Raw genomic sequence first — 15,336 nt, 5'->3', positions numbered from 1 at the left:
ACAATATAAAAGATCAATGAAACTAACAGGTAGTTCTCTGAAAAGATTACACTAAGTGAAACAAGTCAGAGAAAGACAAATACTATATGATATCATTTGTATGTTGAATCTAAAAAGTACAACAAACTAGTGAGTACAACAAAAAAGAAGCAGACTCACAGATATAGAGAACAAACTAGTGGATAGTTACCAGTGGGGAGAGGGGGGGAGGGAAAATATAGGGGTGGGAGAGTGGGATGTACAAACTATTGGGTGTAAGATAGGCTACAAGGATGTATTGTACAACACAAGGAATATAGCCAATATTTTGTAAAACCTGTAAATGGAGTGTGACCTTTAAAAATTATTTTAAAAATTAAAAAAATTTTTTCATCATCACATTGTACACCTTAAGCTTACACACTGTTTCATGTCAATTATATCTCAATAAAGCTGTAGAAAAGAGCAAACTGTAAAAGCAGGAGGCAAAACAGCCTGAGGTGAGGAAGTGTAGGTGTTCTCTGAGGCGCTGCTCCGAAGTCAGATTTTATCAAGTCCTGTGGGAATTTCAATCAGATGAGTGAAAACTAACTTTGATCACTTTTCTGGATTCTGAAGTTAACTTTATGATGCAGTTCAACTGGGGAAAATGTACATCCCCAAATGGTGACTTTGCACTCAGATGGTGATAAGTTTACCAGGAGAATCATTCTGCATCTGGGAGAGCAATTTGTTGCTCCTCTGGGTGCATCAAGATGATCCTCAATAAACAAGGTCATGAAGACAGCAGGTGACAAGGTGATCCACTGGGAGAAGTTTTGCCATCTCATCCCTGATATACAGTCTGCCAGTCAAACCCAGTTTTTCAAGATGTTCCATATTCCTGAGGAAGCCAACTGCTTTTAGTAAGGATCTGTGTCACTCAGCCTTGAGAATGAGATGGAGGTATGAAGACATTTTCAATATTCCCATTGCTCATCCTAAGCTTTTTTTTTTTTTAATAATTTTATTTATTTATTTTTGGCTGTGTTGGGTCTTCGTTGCTGCGCGTGGGCTTTCTCTAGTTGCGGCGAGCAGGGGCTGCTCTTCATTGTGGTGCACGGGCTTTTCATTGCAGTGGCTTCTTGTTGTGGAGCACAGGCTCTAGGCACGGGGGCTTCAGTAGTTGTGGTGCATAGGCTCAGTAGTTGTGCCTCGCAGGCTCAGTAGTTGTGGCACACGGGCTTAGTTGCTCCGTGGCATGTGGGATCTTCCCGGACCGGGGCTTGAACCTGTGTCCCCTGCATTGGCAGACGGATTCTTAACCACTGCGCCACCAGGGAAGCCCCATCCTAAGCTTTTTTACAGAGACTTCCAGTTTTTTCAGATTTAACCTTCTGTTAATTTTCAGTTTGACATAAGTATACTTTATCTTGTTTCTTACATTATTGTCCCTATTTCTCCCTTCTTTCATATATGTTGTTTTACTATCTTCATTTTTTTCATTTTTTATTCTTTAGTCTCTCTTACAGCTCCAGTACTGTTTCATTGTCTTGATCAATTTGGTTTCGTTTAAAAACTGTATCACACTTTCTTCATTGTATGTTGACTTTTCAGTTTACTAGTAACTATTTGAAAATTCCATATATTCCATGAATTGGCTGATATCTCCCGTTACTTATGTTTTCTTTTATGTCTCTTCTTTATTCTCTACACCTTAATTGGTATTTATTTACATTTGATACATTTGCTTCTCAATTTCAATACTTGACCTCTTTTCTAATCACCTTATCCTTGCTTTTGTTTCCCTGCATCATTGTTTTTATATATAATACCCCTTTCCTCAAGTTATTGTACATCATTTTCGGTTAAAAATGCTTTAATCACATTTATGCTAATTTATAATATTGCTTCCTCCCTTAGAGGTTTTACACATTTGTTAACATATATTAAATCCTTTGTTCAACATATTTTATGCTATTTAAATGGTTTCATTCTTTTTATTGCATTTAAAAATCATCTTCATTCTGACATACAGAAATCCAAATGATTTTTATACTAACTTTGCTTTCACTAACCTTTGGAATTGGCTCTTAATAATTCTAATAATTTAGCAAATGATTCCATCAGTTTCCTTCTTAAAATTTATAGAATCTGTCAATGATAAAAGATAATATTACTTTCTTTCCAATTATTGTAAATTTTACTTTTTCTCTTTAATTTACAGCCCAGGAATCTGAAAACATGAGAAATAGAAGTGGCGAAACAGATATTTTTACTTGCAGCAATCCCAAAGGAAAAGCTTTCAATGTTAAACACTTACTATCATCCTGTATTGTAGATGTTTTTGTCAGAGTAAGGGTATTCTTTCTATTGCTACCTAATTAAATATTATTATGATAAATATATGTTTAATTTTATTACATGATCTTATGCATATATTAACGTGTTAATTTCTTCCCCCTTTGGTCTATAAGTGTGGGTAATCATACAGATGAAGTTTCAATTTGGGGATAATTTATTGGTCAAGTTTGGGATAATTTGGTCAAAATTGACTCTTTTTACATATTGGGAACACAATTTTACAGTTATTTTGTATAGACTGTTTTCACTGAATTAGTGAAATAGTCTTGTAATTTTTTTCATTCTATATTTTTACGTTTTGCTACCAAGATTATACTAACCTCATAACATGATTAATGGAATGTTATTCGATTAGCTGACCTTAGCAGTGGGTTGCAGATATTATTTGTATCTGGTGTGTTTGGCATACTTCACCATGACATATTCTTTGAGATTTCCTTTGGAACGATTTTTGCTCACCATCCAATTTTATCATGAGGAGCACTGTATACTTACATCTTTTTGTTATTCTGAAATCTTTTTTTGGTAAGTTAAGTCCCCTAGAAATTTGCCCCCAGATCTCTTACATTTGCAAATTTATTGGCATAGTTAATCATAGTATCATGTTATTTTCTGATATTTGCAACTTCTTCACTGCTATCTTTTAACATGTTTAATCCTGAAATTATTTGTACATTCCTTTGGGGGAGTATTACAATCTCACATAGGTGTGTTAATTTTATTTTTCTTCTGAAGGAACTGATTTTTAACATTTTTTTAACTTTCCATATGAAGACTGTCATCTATTAATTTCAGCTTTTACTTGTATCAATTCTGTTTATTTCTTTTTCTGATTAATTTGCTTTTCCTTTTCTAGTGTCACTATTCCTCCCACCCCCATTTGAATTAACAGTTTTAGTTACACCTGCTTTATAACCTAATTCTGTGCCTATATTCTCAAAAAATTCTGGCATACAGCCTCTGGAGGTGACATATCTTGGTTTGAAATATAGAAGAATTGAATATTTCAACAGCCTCCCTCATACTGAACTGTCAATCATTACAAGCTCCATTATGTACAATTTCACAGTACTTTGTTTTATTTGAAGCCCAGTTGACCTAATTAAAATATATTTAAAAAATCAATAAGATTATGTTTCCAAGTGATGCAGTTTTGGGATTTTTCTTCATACTCAAGTTTGTACTATATGGAAACACAAAATACCCTGAATAGCTAAAACAACCTTGAGAAAGAAGAACAAAGCTGGAGGTACCATACTTCCTGATTTCAAACTATACTACAAAGCTACAGTAATCAAAACTATAGGGTACTGGTACAAAAACAGACAAATAGATCAATGGAACAGGATAGAGACCCCAGAAATGAATCCACACTTATATGGACAATTAATCTACCATAAAGGAGGCAAGAATATACAGTGAGGAAGATAGCCTCTTCAGTAAATGGTGTTAGAAAACTGGACAGCTATACACAAAAGATTCAAACTGGACTCTTCTTTCCCACCACGCACAAAAATAAATTCAAAATAGATTAAAGACTTAAATGTAAGACCTGAAACCATTAAACTTTTATTTTTATTTTTATTTATTTATTTATTTATTTTGCGGTACGTGGGCCTCTCACTGTTGTGGCCTCTCCCATTGCAGAGCACAGGCTCTGGACGCGCAGGCTCAGTGGCCATGGCTCACGGGTCCAGCCGCTCCGCGGCATGTGGGATCTTCCCAGACTGGGACACGAACCCATGGTCCCTGCATTGGCAGGCGGACTCTCAACCACTGCGCCACCAGGGAAGCCCCCCATTAAACTTTTAGAAGAAAACATAGGCAGTACACTCTTTGACATCATTCTTAGAAACATTTTTTAAATATGTCGCCTCAGGAAAGAAAAGAAAAGCAAAAATAAACAAATGAGACTACATCAAACTAAAAAGCTTTGGGACTTCCCTGGTGAGCCAGTAGTTAAGACTTCACCTTCTAGTGCAGGGGGTGCAGGTTTGATCCCTGGTCAGGGAGCTAAGATCCCACATGCTTCACAGCCAAAAAACCAAAACATAAAACAGAAGCAATACTGTAACAAATTCAATAAAGACTGTAAAAATGGTCCATATCACAAAAAGCTTTTGCACAGGGAAGGGAACTATCAACAAAATGAAAAGGTCACCTACTAAATGGGAGAAAATATTTGCCAACAATGTATCTGATAAGGGGTTAATATCCAAATAAAAAAAGAGAACTCATACAACTCAATCAAAAAACCGAAGCAATCCAACTAAAAAATGGGCAGAGGATCTGAATAGACATCTTTCCAAAGAAGATATAAAGATGCAATCAGACACATGAAAAGATGATCAACATCACTAACGATTAGTGAAATGGCAACAAAACCACAATGAGATACCACCTCACAACTGGTAGAATGGCTCTTATTAAAAGACAATAACAGATGTTGGTGAGGGTATGGAGAAAAGGGAATCCTGTGAACTTTTTGTGGTATGTTAATTGGTGCAGCCACTATGGAAAGCAGTATGGAGATTCCTCAAAACATTAAAAATAGAACCATATTGATCTAGCATGTGATCCATGTGATCCAGCAATTCCACTTCTGGGTATTTATCCAAATAAAACAAAAACATTAATTAGAAAGGATATCTGCACCCCTATGTTCACTGCAGCATTATTTACAATAGCTAAGATATAGAAGCAACCCAAGTACCCATCTATAGATGAATGGATAAATAAGACGTGGAATGTGTACATATATTATTACTCAACCATGAAAAAGAATGAAATCCTGCCATTTGTGACAACATGGATTGACCTAGAGGGTATTGTGCTAAGTGAAATGAGGCAGACAGAGAAAGGCAAATACTGTATGATTTCACTTATATGTGGAATCTAAAAATAAAAGAAATGGGGCTTCCCTGGTGGCGCAGTGGTTAAGAGTCCGCCTGCCGATGCAGGGGACGCGGGTTCGTGCCCCAGTCCGGGAAGATCCCACGTGCCGCGGAGCGGCTGGGCCCGTGAGCTATGGCCGCTGAGCCTGCGTGTCCGGAGCCTGTGCTCTGCCAACGGGAGAGACCACAACAGTTAGAGGCACGCATACCACAAAAAATAAATAAATAAATAAATAAATAAATAAATAAAAATAAAAAAAATAAAAATAAAAATAAAAGAAATGAAAAAACATAATAAAACAGAAACAGAGTCCTTGATACAGAGAACAAACAGGTGGTTGCCAGAGAAGAAGGGGGTGGGGAGGAGGAATGAAATAGGTGCGGGCGATTAATAGGTACAAAATTCCAGGTGCAAAATGAATGAGTCTCTGGTATGAAATGTATGGTGCGGAGAATATAGTCAACAACTATGTAATATCTTTGTATGGTGCATGTCATAACTAGACTTATCATGGTGACCACTTTGAAATATACAGAAATACCAAATCACTATGTTGTGTAACAGGATCTGACATAGTGGTGTAGGTCAATTACACTTCTAAAACAAACTCATAGAAAAAAAGAGATCAGGGCCTCCCTGGTGGCGCAGTGGTTGAGAGTCCGCCTGCCGATGCAGGGGATACGGGTTCGTGCCCCGGTCTGGGAGGATCCCATATGCCACGGAGCGGCTGGGCCCGTGAGCCATGGCCGCTGGGCCTGCGCATCCGGAGCCTGTGCTCCGCAACGGGAGAGGCCACAACAGTGAGAGGCCCACATAACGCAAAAAGGAAAAAAAAAAAAAAAAAAGAGATCAGATTTGTGGTTACCAGAGGCGGGGGGTGGAGCGAGGGAAAACTGGATGAAAGCAGTCAAAAGGTACAAACTTCCAGTTATAAGCATTAGGGATATAATGTACAACATGATAAGGATAATTAACACTTATATGCGAAAGTTGTTAAGACAGTAATTCCTAAGAGTTCTCATCACAAGAAAAAAAAAGTTTATATTGCATAGGCTGTTTGCAAATTCTACTTCCTTAATGACCTCCAGACTTTATTTTAGATCCCTTTTACATAAATGACTACTTTTTGTTGTTCATAGTCCACCTTTCTCCCTTTTGATCAATATCTTTCCTTGGAAAGCATCGATGATCAATTATTTTATGTTTTTAGAATCATTTTTTGGTATTATTAAATAAGAACCCCTCAGCACCGGTTAGGCTAATTCCTAGTGTGTCACATACCATGGAGGAGGGAAAGGAAATAAGAATCATGACTGTAAAGGAACAGCTACATTCAAACAATAAAAAGTCTTTCAGAAAGTAGAATTTAGGCATTGTCCACACCTAAAATAATGATGGAGTCAGTCCACTCTTCATTGGTGGAATGAATTGCAGGATGTGTCTGGTTGAGTAATCCAAGCCTCTGAGCAACTGTAATCTTAATATCCTAAGTAGCGGAGCAACAGGGAGAAATACAGAGTATAAAGAGTTTTAAAACAAAAAAGAGAGAACAAATTAAAACTGATTACATATGTAGTTGTAACCTGGATTTGCAGTAAGGCACTGAGTCCGGAGGGGAGCCAGCTGAGGAAGAATTCTAGACTTAAGGGTGGAAACCTCATTTTCAGTTTATAATGTCTCTGATGATGTCATCAGATGTTTAGGTAAACTTTCAGAGTGTCTCATATAGCAACAGACACAAAAATTTGTTTAGACATGAGCTATTGTGGTGAAGTTTATGCTCTGAAGCATTATTAAATTGTCCAATATTAGCCATTGGCTTTAGTCCAGTGGCTTTGGGAAAAGGGAAGTTTTAGTTCTCAATTATTTCAAGTCAAAAGAATGGGAGAAAAACTGAAACTGTTTGTTTAGAGATTAATAGGCAGATATTTGAGGAAAACAGAAGAATTCTGGATCCAGTCCAGTTTACAGGGAAATACCAAAACCTCAAAGACAACAGCACTAGAACCTATTGTACACACAATAAAACCAAAGTTGGTTCTTTGAAAAGACCAACAAAATTTACAAACCTTTAGCTAGATATATTAAGAAAAAAAGAGAGAAGCCTCAAATCACTAAGATCAGAAATGACAGTGGGGACATTACCATTGATTAAACAGAAATAAAAAGGATTATAAGAGCGTACTATGAAAAACTGTATGCCAACAAACTGTATAACCTAGATGAAACAGACATATTTCTAGAAACATACAATCTACCAACATTGATTGTTGTCATGATTCACATGAAGAAATAGAAAAATCGGAACAGACTAATAACAAGCAAGGAGATTGAATCAGTAATCAAAAATCTCCCTGTAAAGAAAAGCCCCTGGACCTGATGGTTTCAATGGTGAATTTTACCAAACATTTAAAGAAGAATTAATATCAATCCTTCTTAAACTCTTCCAGCCTTCTCCCACAGTCGCTCATGCCCTTCCTTTCCAACCCTGGCCAGGCAGGATGGTTTCTGCAAAAAAGGGTAGCAAGAATAAGAAAGGCTGGTCCACCATCAATGAGGTGGTAACCAGAGAATACACTATCAACATTCACAAGTGCATCTATGGAGGGGGTTTCAAGAAGTGGGCCCCTCGGGCACTCAAAGAAATCTGGAAATTTGCCATGAAGGAGATGGGAACTCTAGATGTACACATTGACACCAGGCTCAACAAAGCTGTCTGGGCCAAAGGAATAAGGAATGTCCCATACCGTATCCATGTGCGGTTGTTCAGAAAACGTAATGAAGAAGAAGATTCACCAAACAAGTTCTATATGTTTGTTACTTATGTACCTGTCACCACTTTCAAAAATCTACAGACAGTTAATGTGGATGAGAACTAACCGCTGATTGTCCAATAAAGTTATAGAACTGCCAAGCAACAACAACAACAAATCTCTTCCAAAAAATTGAAAAGGAAGGAACACTCCCAAATTCATTTTACAAGGCCAGCATTACCCTGATACCAAAGCCAGATAAGGACACTACAAGAAAGCTACAGGCCAATATCCCTGATGAACATAAATGCAAAATTTCTCAACAAAATACAAGCAAACTGAATTCATCAGCACATTAAAAGGATCATACACCATGATCAAGTGAGATTTAGCCCTAGGATGCAATGATGTTTCAACACAGGCAAATCAATAAATGTGATACACCACATTAATAGAATCACAAATACATATCCTATAGTCATCTCAATAGATGCAGAAAAGCATTTAACAAAATGCAACACACTTTCTTGATAAAAACTCGAAACAAACTGCATGTAGAAGAAACACACCTCAACATAATAAAGGTCATATATGACAAGCCCTCAGATAACATACTCAACAGTGAAAGGTTGAAAGTTTTTCCTCTAAGATCAGGAACAAGACAAAGATGCTCACTCTAACCACTCCTGTTTAACATAGTGCTAGAAGTCCTAGCCAGAACGAGCAGGCAAGAAGATGAAATACAAGGCAACCAAATAGGAAAGGAAGAAGTAAAACTGTCTCTATTTGCAGATGGCATGAAAGAAAGAACCTAAAGAACCCTAAAGACTCCACCAAAAAAACTGTTAGATCTAAACAAGAAATTCAGTAATGTTGCAGGATACAAGATCAGCATACAAAAATTATACACTAACAGCAAGTTACCTGGGAAAAAAGCAATCCCACTTATGATAGCATCAAAAAACAACAACAACAACAACAATAAAATAGGAATAAATTTCACCAAGCAGGTGAAAGATCTATACAGTGAAAACTATAAGATATTGATGAAAGGAACTGAAGACACAAATAAATGAAAACAAGTGGGACTATATCAAACTAAAAAGGTTCTGCGCAGCAAAAGAAATTATCAAAGAGTGAAAAGGCAACCTACAGAATAGGAGAAAATATTTGCAAACGATGTATTGGATAAGAGATTAATATACAAAATATATAAGGAACTCATACAACTCAAAAGCAAAAACAAAAACAAACCCCAGATAATCCAATTTTAAAATGGGCAAAGGACTTGAAAACATTTTTCCAAAGATACTCCAGTGGTCAACAGGTACATGAAAAGGTGTTCAACATCACTAATCATTAGGGAAATGCAAATCAAAACCAAAATGAGATATCACTTCACACCTGTTAGAATAGCTATCAAAAATACAGGTGTGGGGTTCCCTGGTGGCACAGTGGTTAAGAGTCCGCCTGCCGATGCAGGGGACGCGGGTTCGTGCCCCGGTCCGGGAGGATCCCACGTGCTGCAGAGCGGCTGGGCCCGTGGGCCATGGCCGCTGAGCCTGCGCGTCTGGAGCCTGTGCTCCGCGGCGGGAGGGGCCACAGCAGTGAGAGGCCCGTGTACCGCAAACAAACAAACAAACAAAAAACTTGTACACAAATGATCATAGCAGCATTATTCATAATAGCTCAGGGGTAGAAGCAATCCAAATTCCCCTCAACTGATGAATAGATAAATATAATCTGGTCCGTCCATACAATCGAATATTATCTGGCAATAAAAAAGAATGAAGTATTGATACAGACTACAATGTGGATGAACCTTGAAAATATTATGCCAAGTAAAAGAAGTCAGTCACAGGAGACCACATATTGAATGATTTCATTTTATGTCAAATGTTCAGAATAAGCAAATCTACAGAGACGAAAGTAGATTAGTAACTGCCAGGGGCTAGGGGTCGGGGGAACAGGGAGTAACTGCTAATGAGTGTGGGATTTCTTTGGGGGGAGGTGAAAAGTTTCTAAAATTGATTGTGCTGATAGTTGCATACCTTTGAGGACATACTAATAACCACTGGGTGGTATACTCTTTTTTTTTGGATAGTGTACTTTAAATAGTATGTGGTATGTGAATGGTATGTGGTATGTGAATTATATCTCAATAAAGCTGTTATTGAAAATAATACACACACCAAAAAAACAAAAACTATGCACACATTCCATTAGCTGGCAGAGTAATGACACCACCATACATGTAACCTCTGGAAAACTCCACTAAGTCCTCATGGGAGAGTGTAAGTCCTCGTGGGAGAGTGAAAGTGAAAGGGGAAAAAATATAAGGTCCAGGAATTAGTGCCAAATAGGGAACAACTCTAATGGGCTATCTACACTCCAGAGGCCCTTGTGGGGTCAACCAAGGTCAATGTTGTACCTGCATCACAGTTCAAATTCTCCATCCATGCAACCCTCGTGCCTCCCTCTCCCTTCCACACGTGTCTTGCACTTCAAACTGCATTTCAGTGTCAAACTGCAACAGGATTCATCAGCATATGGATGGACTATGAAGCCTAGAAGTTGCATTTAACATATAGACAAGCCCTAGTGTATTTCAGGTCTACTTCCCAAGACATAGACTCATATCTGTACTGTGAGCCTGACATCCTGACCTGAAAGACAAGAGAAGAATAAAAAATAGCTGCTAGAAGCACTATTTACAATAGCCAAGACATGGAAGAAACCTAAATGTCCATTGACAGATGAATGGATAAAGATGTGGTACATATATACAATGGAATATTATTCAGCTGTAAAAAAGAATGAAATAATTGCATTTGCAGCAACATGAATGGACCTAGAGATTGTCATACTAAGTGAAGTAAGTCAGACAGAGAAAGACAAATACATGATATCACTTATACATGGAATCTAAAAAATGATACAAATGAACTTATTTACAAAACAGAAATAGACTCACTGACATAGAAAACAAACTTATGGTTACCAAAGGAGAAAGGTGGGGTGGATAAATTAGGAATTTGGGATTAAAAGATACACATTACTATATATAAAACAGATAAACAGTAAGGACCTATATAGCTCAGGGAACTATATTCAATACCTTGTAATAACCTATAACGGAAAAGAATCTGAAAAAGAATATATATATATATATATTCTGTACTTGGCTTTACACCTGAAACATTGTAAATCAACTACACTTCAATAAAAAAATTTTTTAACTTTAAAAAAGTGTACGGAATTCCCTGGTGGTCCAGTGGTTAGGACTCCATGCTCTCACTGCCGAGGGCCTGGGTTCACTCCTTGGTCGCGGAACTAAGATCCCACAAGCCACGTGGCACGGCCAAAAAAAATTTTTTTTTAATAATAAGAAGTGTAAAAAAAAATAGCTGCTATAAGCATTTCCTAGAGGCCACAAATGGAAACAGCCAAAGATGCCCAACCTCATTAGAATTCAGTATTCAGAAAGATTCTAATTAAAACCATAATAGCATACCACTTCATATCCAGCCAGCTGTCAAAAATTTAAAAGACTCTCGATATGAGGTTTTAACCCATAGAATAAAACAGATATCCATGAGTCCATGTTGATCTAAGTAAATAATCAAATAAGTAACGGGGAGAAGGAACAGCTCTTTCTTTCAATAGAATTACAACTAATAGATGTAGAAGGAGAAAGGGACATGAAAAATCACTAGTAGGCAAATGCCCCAGTAACAACTGTCGCAGACCAGATCCACCAACAGATGCTAAAGTTAGCAGGTGCAAGTTTGAGGAGAATCAAGACTTGTATAGTCATGAAGTATCTCCCCCAAGATACTTAATAATTGCAAAGGGTAAGACAGTAACTTTACAGTGGAGAAGTGCAGCAGACTGTGCCTTAACCTAGAGACAGACCAAGGTCAACATCGCCCATAACAAGACATACTGACATGTCTGATATGATGCACTGAGAAAGACACAGCATCATCTGTGTGGTATTCCTGGCAAAAATGTATAACTTCATTTCAACGATGAAAAACATCAGAGAAACCCAAATTTAGGGACATTTAATAAAAGAACTGATAAATACTCCTTAAAAGTGTCAAGGTCATGAAAGACAAGGAAATGCAGAGGGACATGACCAAGCCAGCCTGGTCTTCCAGATGTGGAATTGAGCCACCTTGGGAAGGAATTCCCCCAGCTCCATTCAAGCCTTCTGATGAGTGAGGCCCTGGCAGTGAGGATGAGCCAGGGCTTCGAGCCAGGAACATCCAGATGAGCCACTCTCCAAAACCTGACTCACAGAAAGTGTGTGTGAGGTGACAAGTGTTTATTGCTTTGAGTAGCTTTTTTAGAGAAAATAATTGCTGTTGTGAACAGTGGTCACCAGATGGCGCCCGGATTCCAAGGATGGAAACAAAAATGCCTGCCAACATTATAGAGGTCATTGCCCGTGAGTTCATTTGTAAATGCATCACAAGCCTAATAAAAATGTCATTGGGGTTTTTTCCTAGAGCTAGACGACTTGATTATAAGGTTCATTTGAAAGTAAAACAGGCAAATATGGGGGGGAAAACTGAAAAATAAGAAGGAGGAGGAGAAAACAGATATTAAAAACCATATAGGGCCTCCCTGGTGGCGCAGTGGTTGGGAGTCCGCCTGCCGATGCAGGGGACATGGGTTCGTGCCCCGGTCTGGGAGGATCCCATATGCCGCGGAGCGGCTGGGCCCGTGAGCCATGGCCGCTGAGCCTGCGCGTCCGGAGCCTGTGCTCCGCAACGGGAGAGGCCACAACAGTGAGAGGCCCGCGTACCGCAAAAAAATAAAAAATTTTAAAAATTAAAAAAAAAAAAAACCATATAAAACAATGTGTTATTGGTGCATCAGTAAGTAAACAGATCAATCCAGAAACAGAAACAATTGCTTACGGAAATTAATATGATCATATAATACTTCTTAATTTAGGAAGGAACTTTAGGGAAGTTTTTAATTTAGTGGTGTTAGAGCAACTAGATAAACAAAAAGAAAAGCTTGATGTCTGTTCCTCACACTGGATACCAGAGTAAATTCGAAGTATATCAAAGAACTAAGTGGAGGGGCTTCCCTGGTGGCGCAGTGGTTGAAAGTCCGCCTGCCGATGCAGGGGACACGGGTTCGTGCCTCGGTCCGGTGAGTCTCCTAATGACCTGAGAGTGTGGGAACAGGGTAAATTTGCCAAACTGTTCATCAAAATCCAGAAGCAATGAAAAAGAATTTTGTCAAATGACCAAGCAAAAATGAAAACCTTTTGCAGGTTCAAAACATAAACCCACCAGGCGCAAACTAAAAACTACAGATGACAAAATGAAGGAAAAAAAATTTAAAACATATATCACAGACAAAGGGTTAGTATCCCTAAAATATAAAGACCATCTAAAAATTGAGGCAAAAAGGGCTTCCCTGGTGGCGCAGTGGTTGAGAGTCCACCTGCCGATGCAGGGGACATGGGTTCGTGCCCCGGTCCAGGAAGATACCACATGCCGCGGAGCGGCTGGGCCCGTGAGCCATGGCTGCTGAGCCTGCGCGTCCGGAGCCTGTGCTCCGCAACGGGAGAGGCCACAACAGTGAGAGGCCCGCGTAACCGCAAAAAAAAAAAAAAAAAAAATTGAGGCAAAAAAGACCAAGAAACCTATCGAAAGTGGGCAAGATACATGAAGAAGAAGTTCACATAAAAAGAAATGCCAATGTCCTCTACATATATAAAAATATGCTCAACCCCACTCATAATTTTTAAAAACCACAAATTCAAACCACACGGAGATTCTTTTTCTCACTTATCAGATTAGCAAAACTCCAAGCGTTTGACAACACTCTGTTGGCAATGCCATGGGGACACAGGTGTTCTCACATCTTGCTAGTGGAACGCAAAAAAGTAAAGCCTCCATGGAGGAGAATTTGGCAATATCTAGCAAATTTACCCTTTGTCCCCACAATCCCACGGATTCTAATGCAAAGACACACACCAAGACACTATAGCCATCTGCCGATGGGATGTCTGCACCTGAGTATCTCTGTTGGAACCTGATCAAATCGAAAAGCAAATCAATCATCTCCACCACCATCACCCCATCCCTCTTCCTACAGTGCCTGTATTGTGTGAATGGGCAACACAGTCCATCTGCGACCCAGGCCAGGAAAGTGGGAACTGTCCTAGACTCCTCCCTCTGCTCAAATAGTAATCAAGACTTTTAAGTAGCTTCTGTATCCCTCTTCTCCACCCCACTCCCACTATTCTAGTGTGGACAGTCTTCATCTTTAACTTGTATTACTGCAGCAGGCTCTGGATCAGTCAGTCAGGGTCCGGTAAGGAGAGAGAAAACACACCAGTTACTCTAACAGAGAGAATTTAACATATGGACTATAATACAAGGAACTGCCAACTTGGTATAAAGTTGTTATCTAGATAACTGAAAGGGTAAAAAAAAAAAAAAAGAATTCTAAGGCAGCTAGCTGTTCTTAAACCTTAGCCAAATCACCTGGAGGACTTGTTAAAGGGCAGATGGTTGAGGACAACTACCAGAGTCTCTGATGGGTCTGGGATGGGGCTTGGAGTTTTGCAATTCTCACAGGTTCCCAGCTGATACTGATGCTGTTGGTCTGGGCACCACACTCTGAGAACTACAGCTCTAAGATAGGAGAGAAATAGCAACTGCAGGAAGCAGGGACCACACCTAGAGCTGGGGGAACACAGATGCAAAAGAAGGGGCACTAGCCAGCTGGCGCTGATGTTTCTGATGAGACTGGTTTTGCAAGAGTTAGAAAACTACAAATTGGACTCAGCAGCTGCTACAGGAAGACAGCACTGCTTCTGCTGCTGCCACTGCCACCACCATCAGAGTGAAGAAGTGCTGCTGGGTAACACTCACAAGAACAGCAGGCAAGTCAGTCCCTTCTGCATAAGGTGACCAAGCACCCTGGGAAGAGTTTCCCAGGAAGCAGAACTTTCAGTGCTAAAACTGGAGAAGTCCTGGGAAAACCAGGATGAGTTAATCACCCTACTTCTGCAACCTCCTAGTAAACCCCATTGCCAGGGTCTAAAACAGAACCACCTGGTAAAGCAGAAGTGTGGTTTCCCAGCTCAGCATCACAAAGCAAAACATAGCAGGGTGGGTTGGGAGCTCAGAGACAATAAATTCATAATCGACACTGCCTGCACATGATCTTCCTGGTCCTCTGCAATCCATCCTCAGGGGTGCCGTCAAGAGAAACTTTATAAATAGGTATAACCGATCACTTCAGACTCTTGCCAAAATTTTTTCAATAGCTGTCTGTGATATTGTGATTTATATTAAGAAAGATATATTTGGTCTTTGTTCCCTTTCCTGAC

The 15,336-nt window shown here is 39.1% G+C and overlaps 1 protein-coding gene and 1 long non-coding RNA gene across 3 annotated transcripts in view; one reads left to right on the top strand and one right to left on the bottom strand.

Annotated features, from left to right (window-relative positions):
• The window catches only part of LOC132480126 (uncharacterized), a 51,616-nt gene that overhangs the window by 11,556 nt on the left and 24,724 nt on the right, over positions 1 to 15,336 (bottom strand). The gene's annotated exons all lie outside the window — the stretch shown is intronic.
• Positions 7,695 to 8,096, top strand: LOC132480350 (large ribosomal subunit protein eL31-like). Its single transcript, XM_060084490.1, has one exon. It carries the CDS (start codon positions 7,719 to 7,721, stop codon positions 8,094 to 8,096), a length of 378 nt encoding a protein of 125 aa, XP_059940473.1. The 5' UTR covers positions 7,695 to 7,718.

This window comes from Mesoplodon densirostris, chromosome 19 (genome assembly GCF_025265405.1).
Source record: "Mesoplodon densirostris isolate mMesDen1 chromosome 19, mMesDen1 primary haplotype, whole genome shotgun sequence".
In the NCBI taxonomy this organism is placed as follows: domain Eukaryota; kingdom Metazoa; phylum Chordata; class Mammalia; order Artiodactyla; family Ziphiidae; genus Mesoplodon; species Mesoplodon densirostris.
The sequence above is the reverse complement of the archived record's forward strand: the minus strand, read 5'-3'. Positions and strand labels throughout refer to the sequence as shown.

Coding starts and splice junctions, on each gene's coding strand:
- LOC132480350 (XM_060084490.1), top strand. CDS start 7,719: ATGGTTTCTGCAAAAAAGGGTAGCAAGAATAAGAAAGGCTGGTCCACC.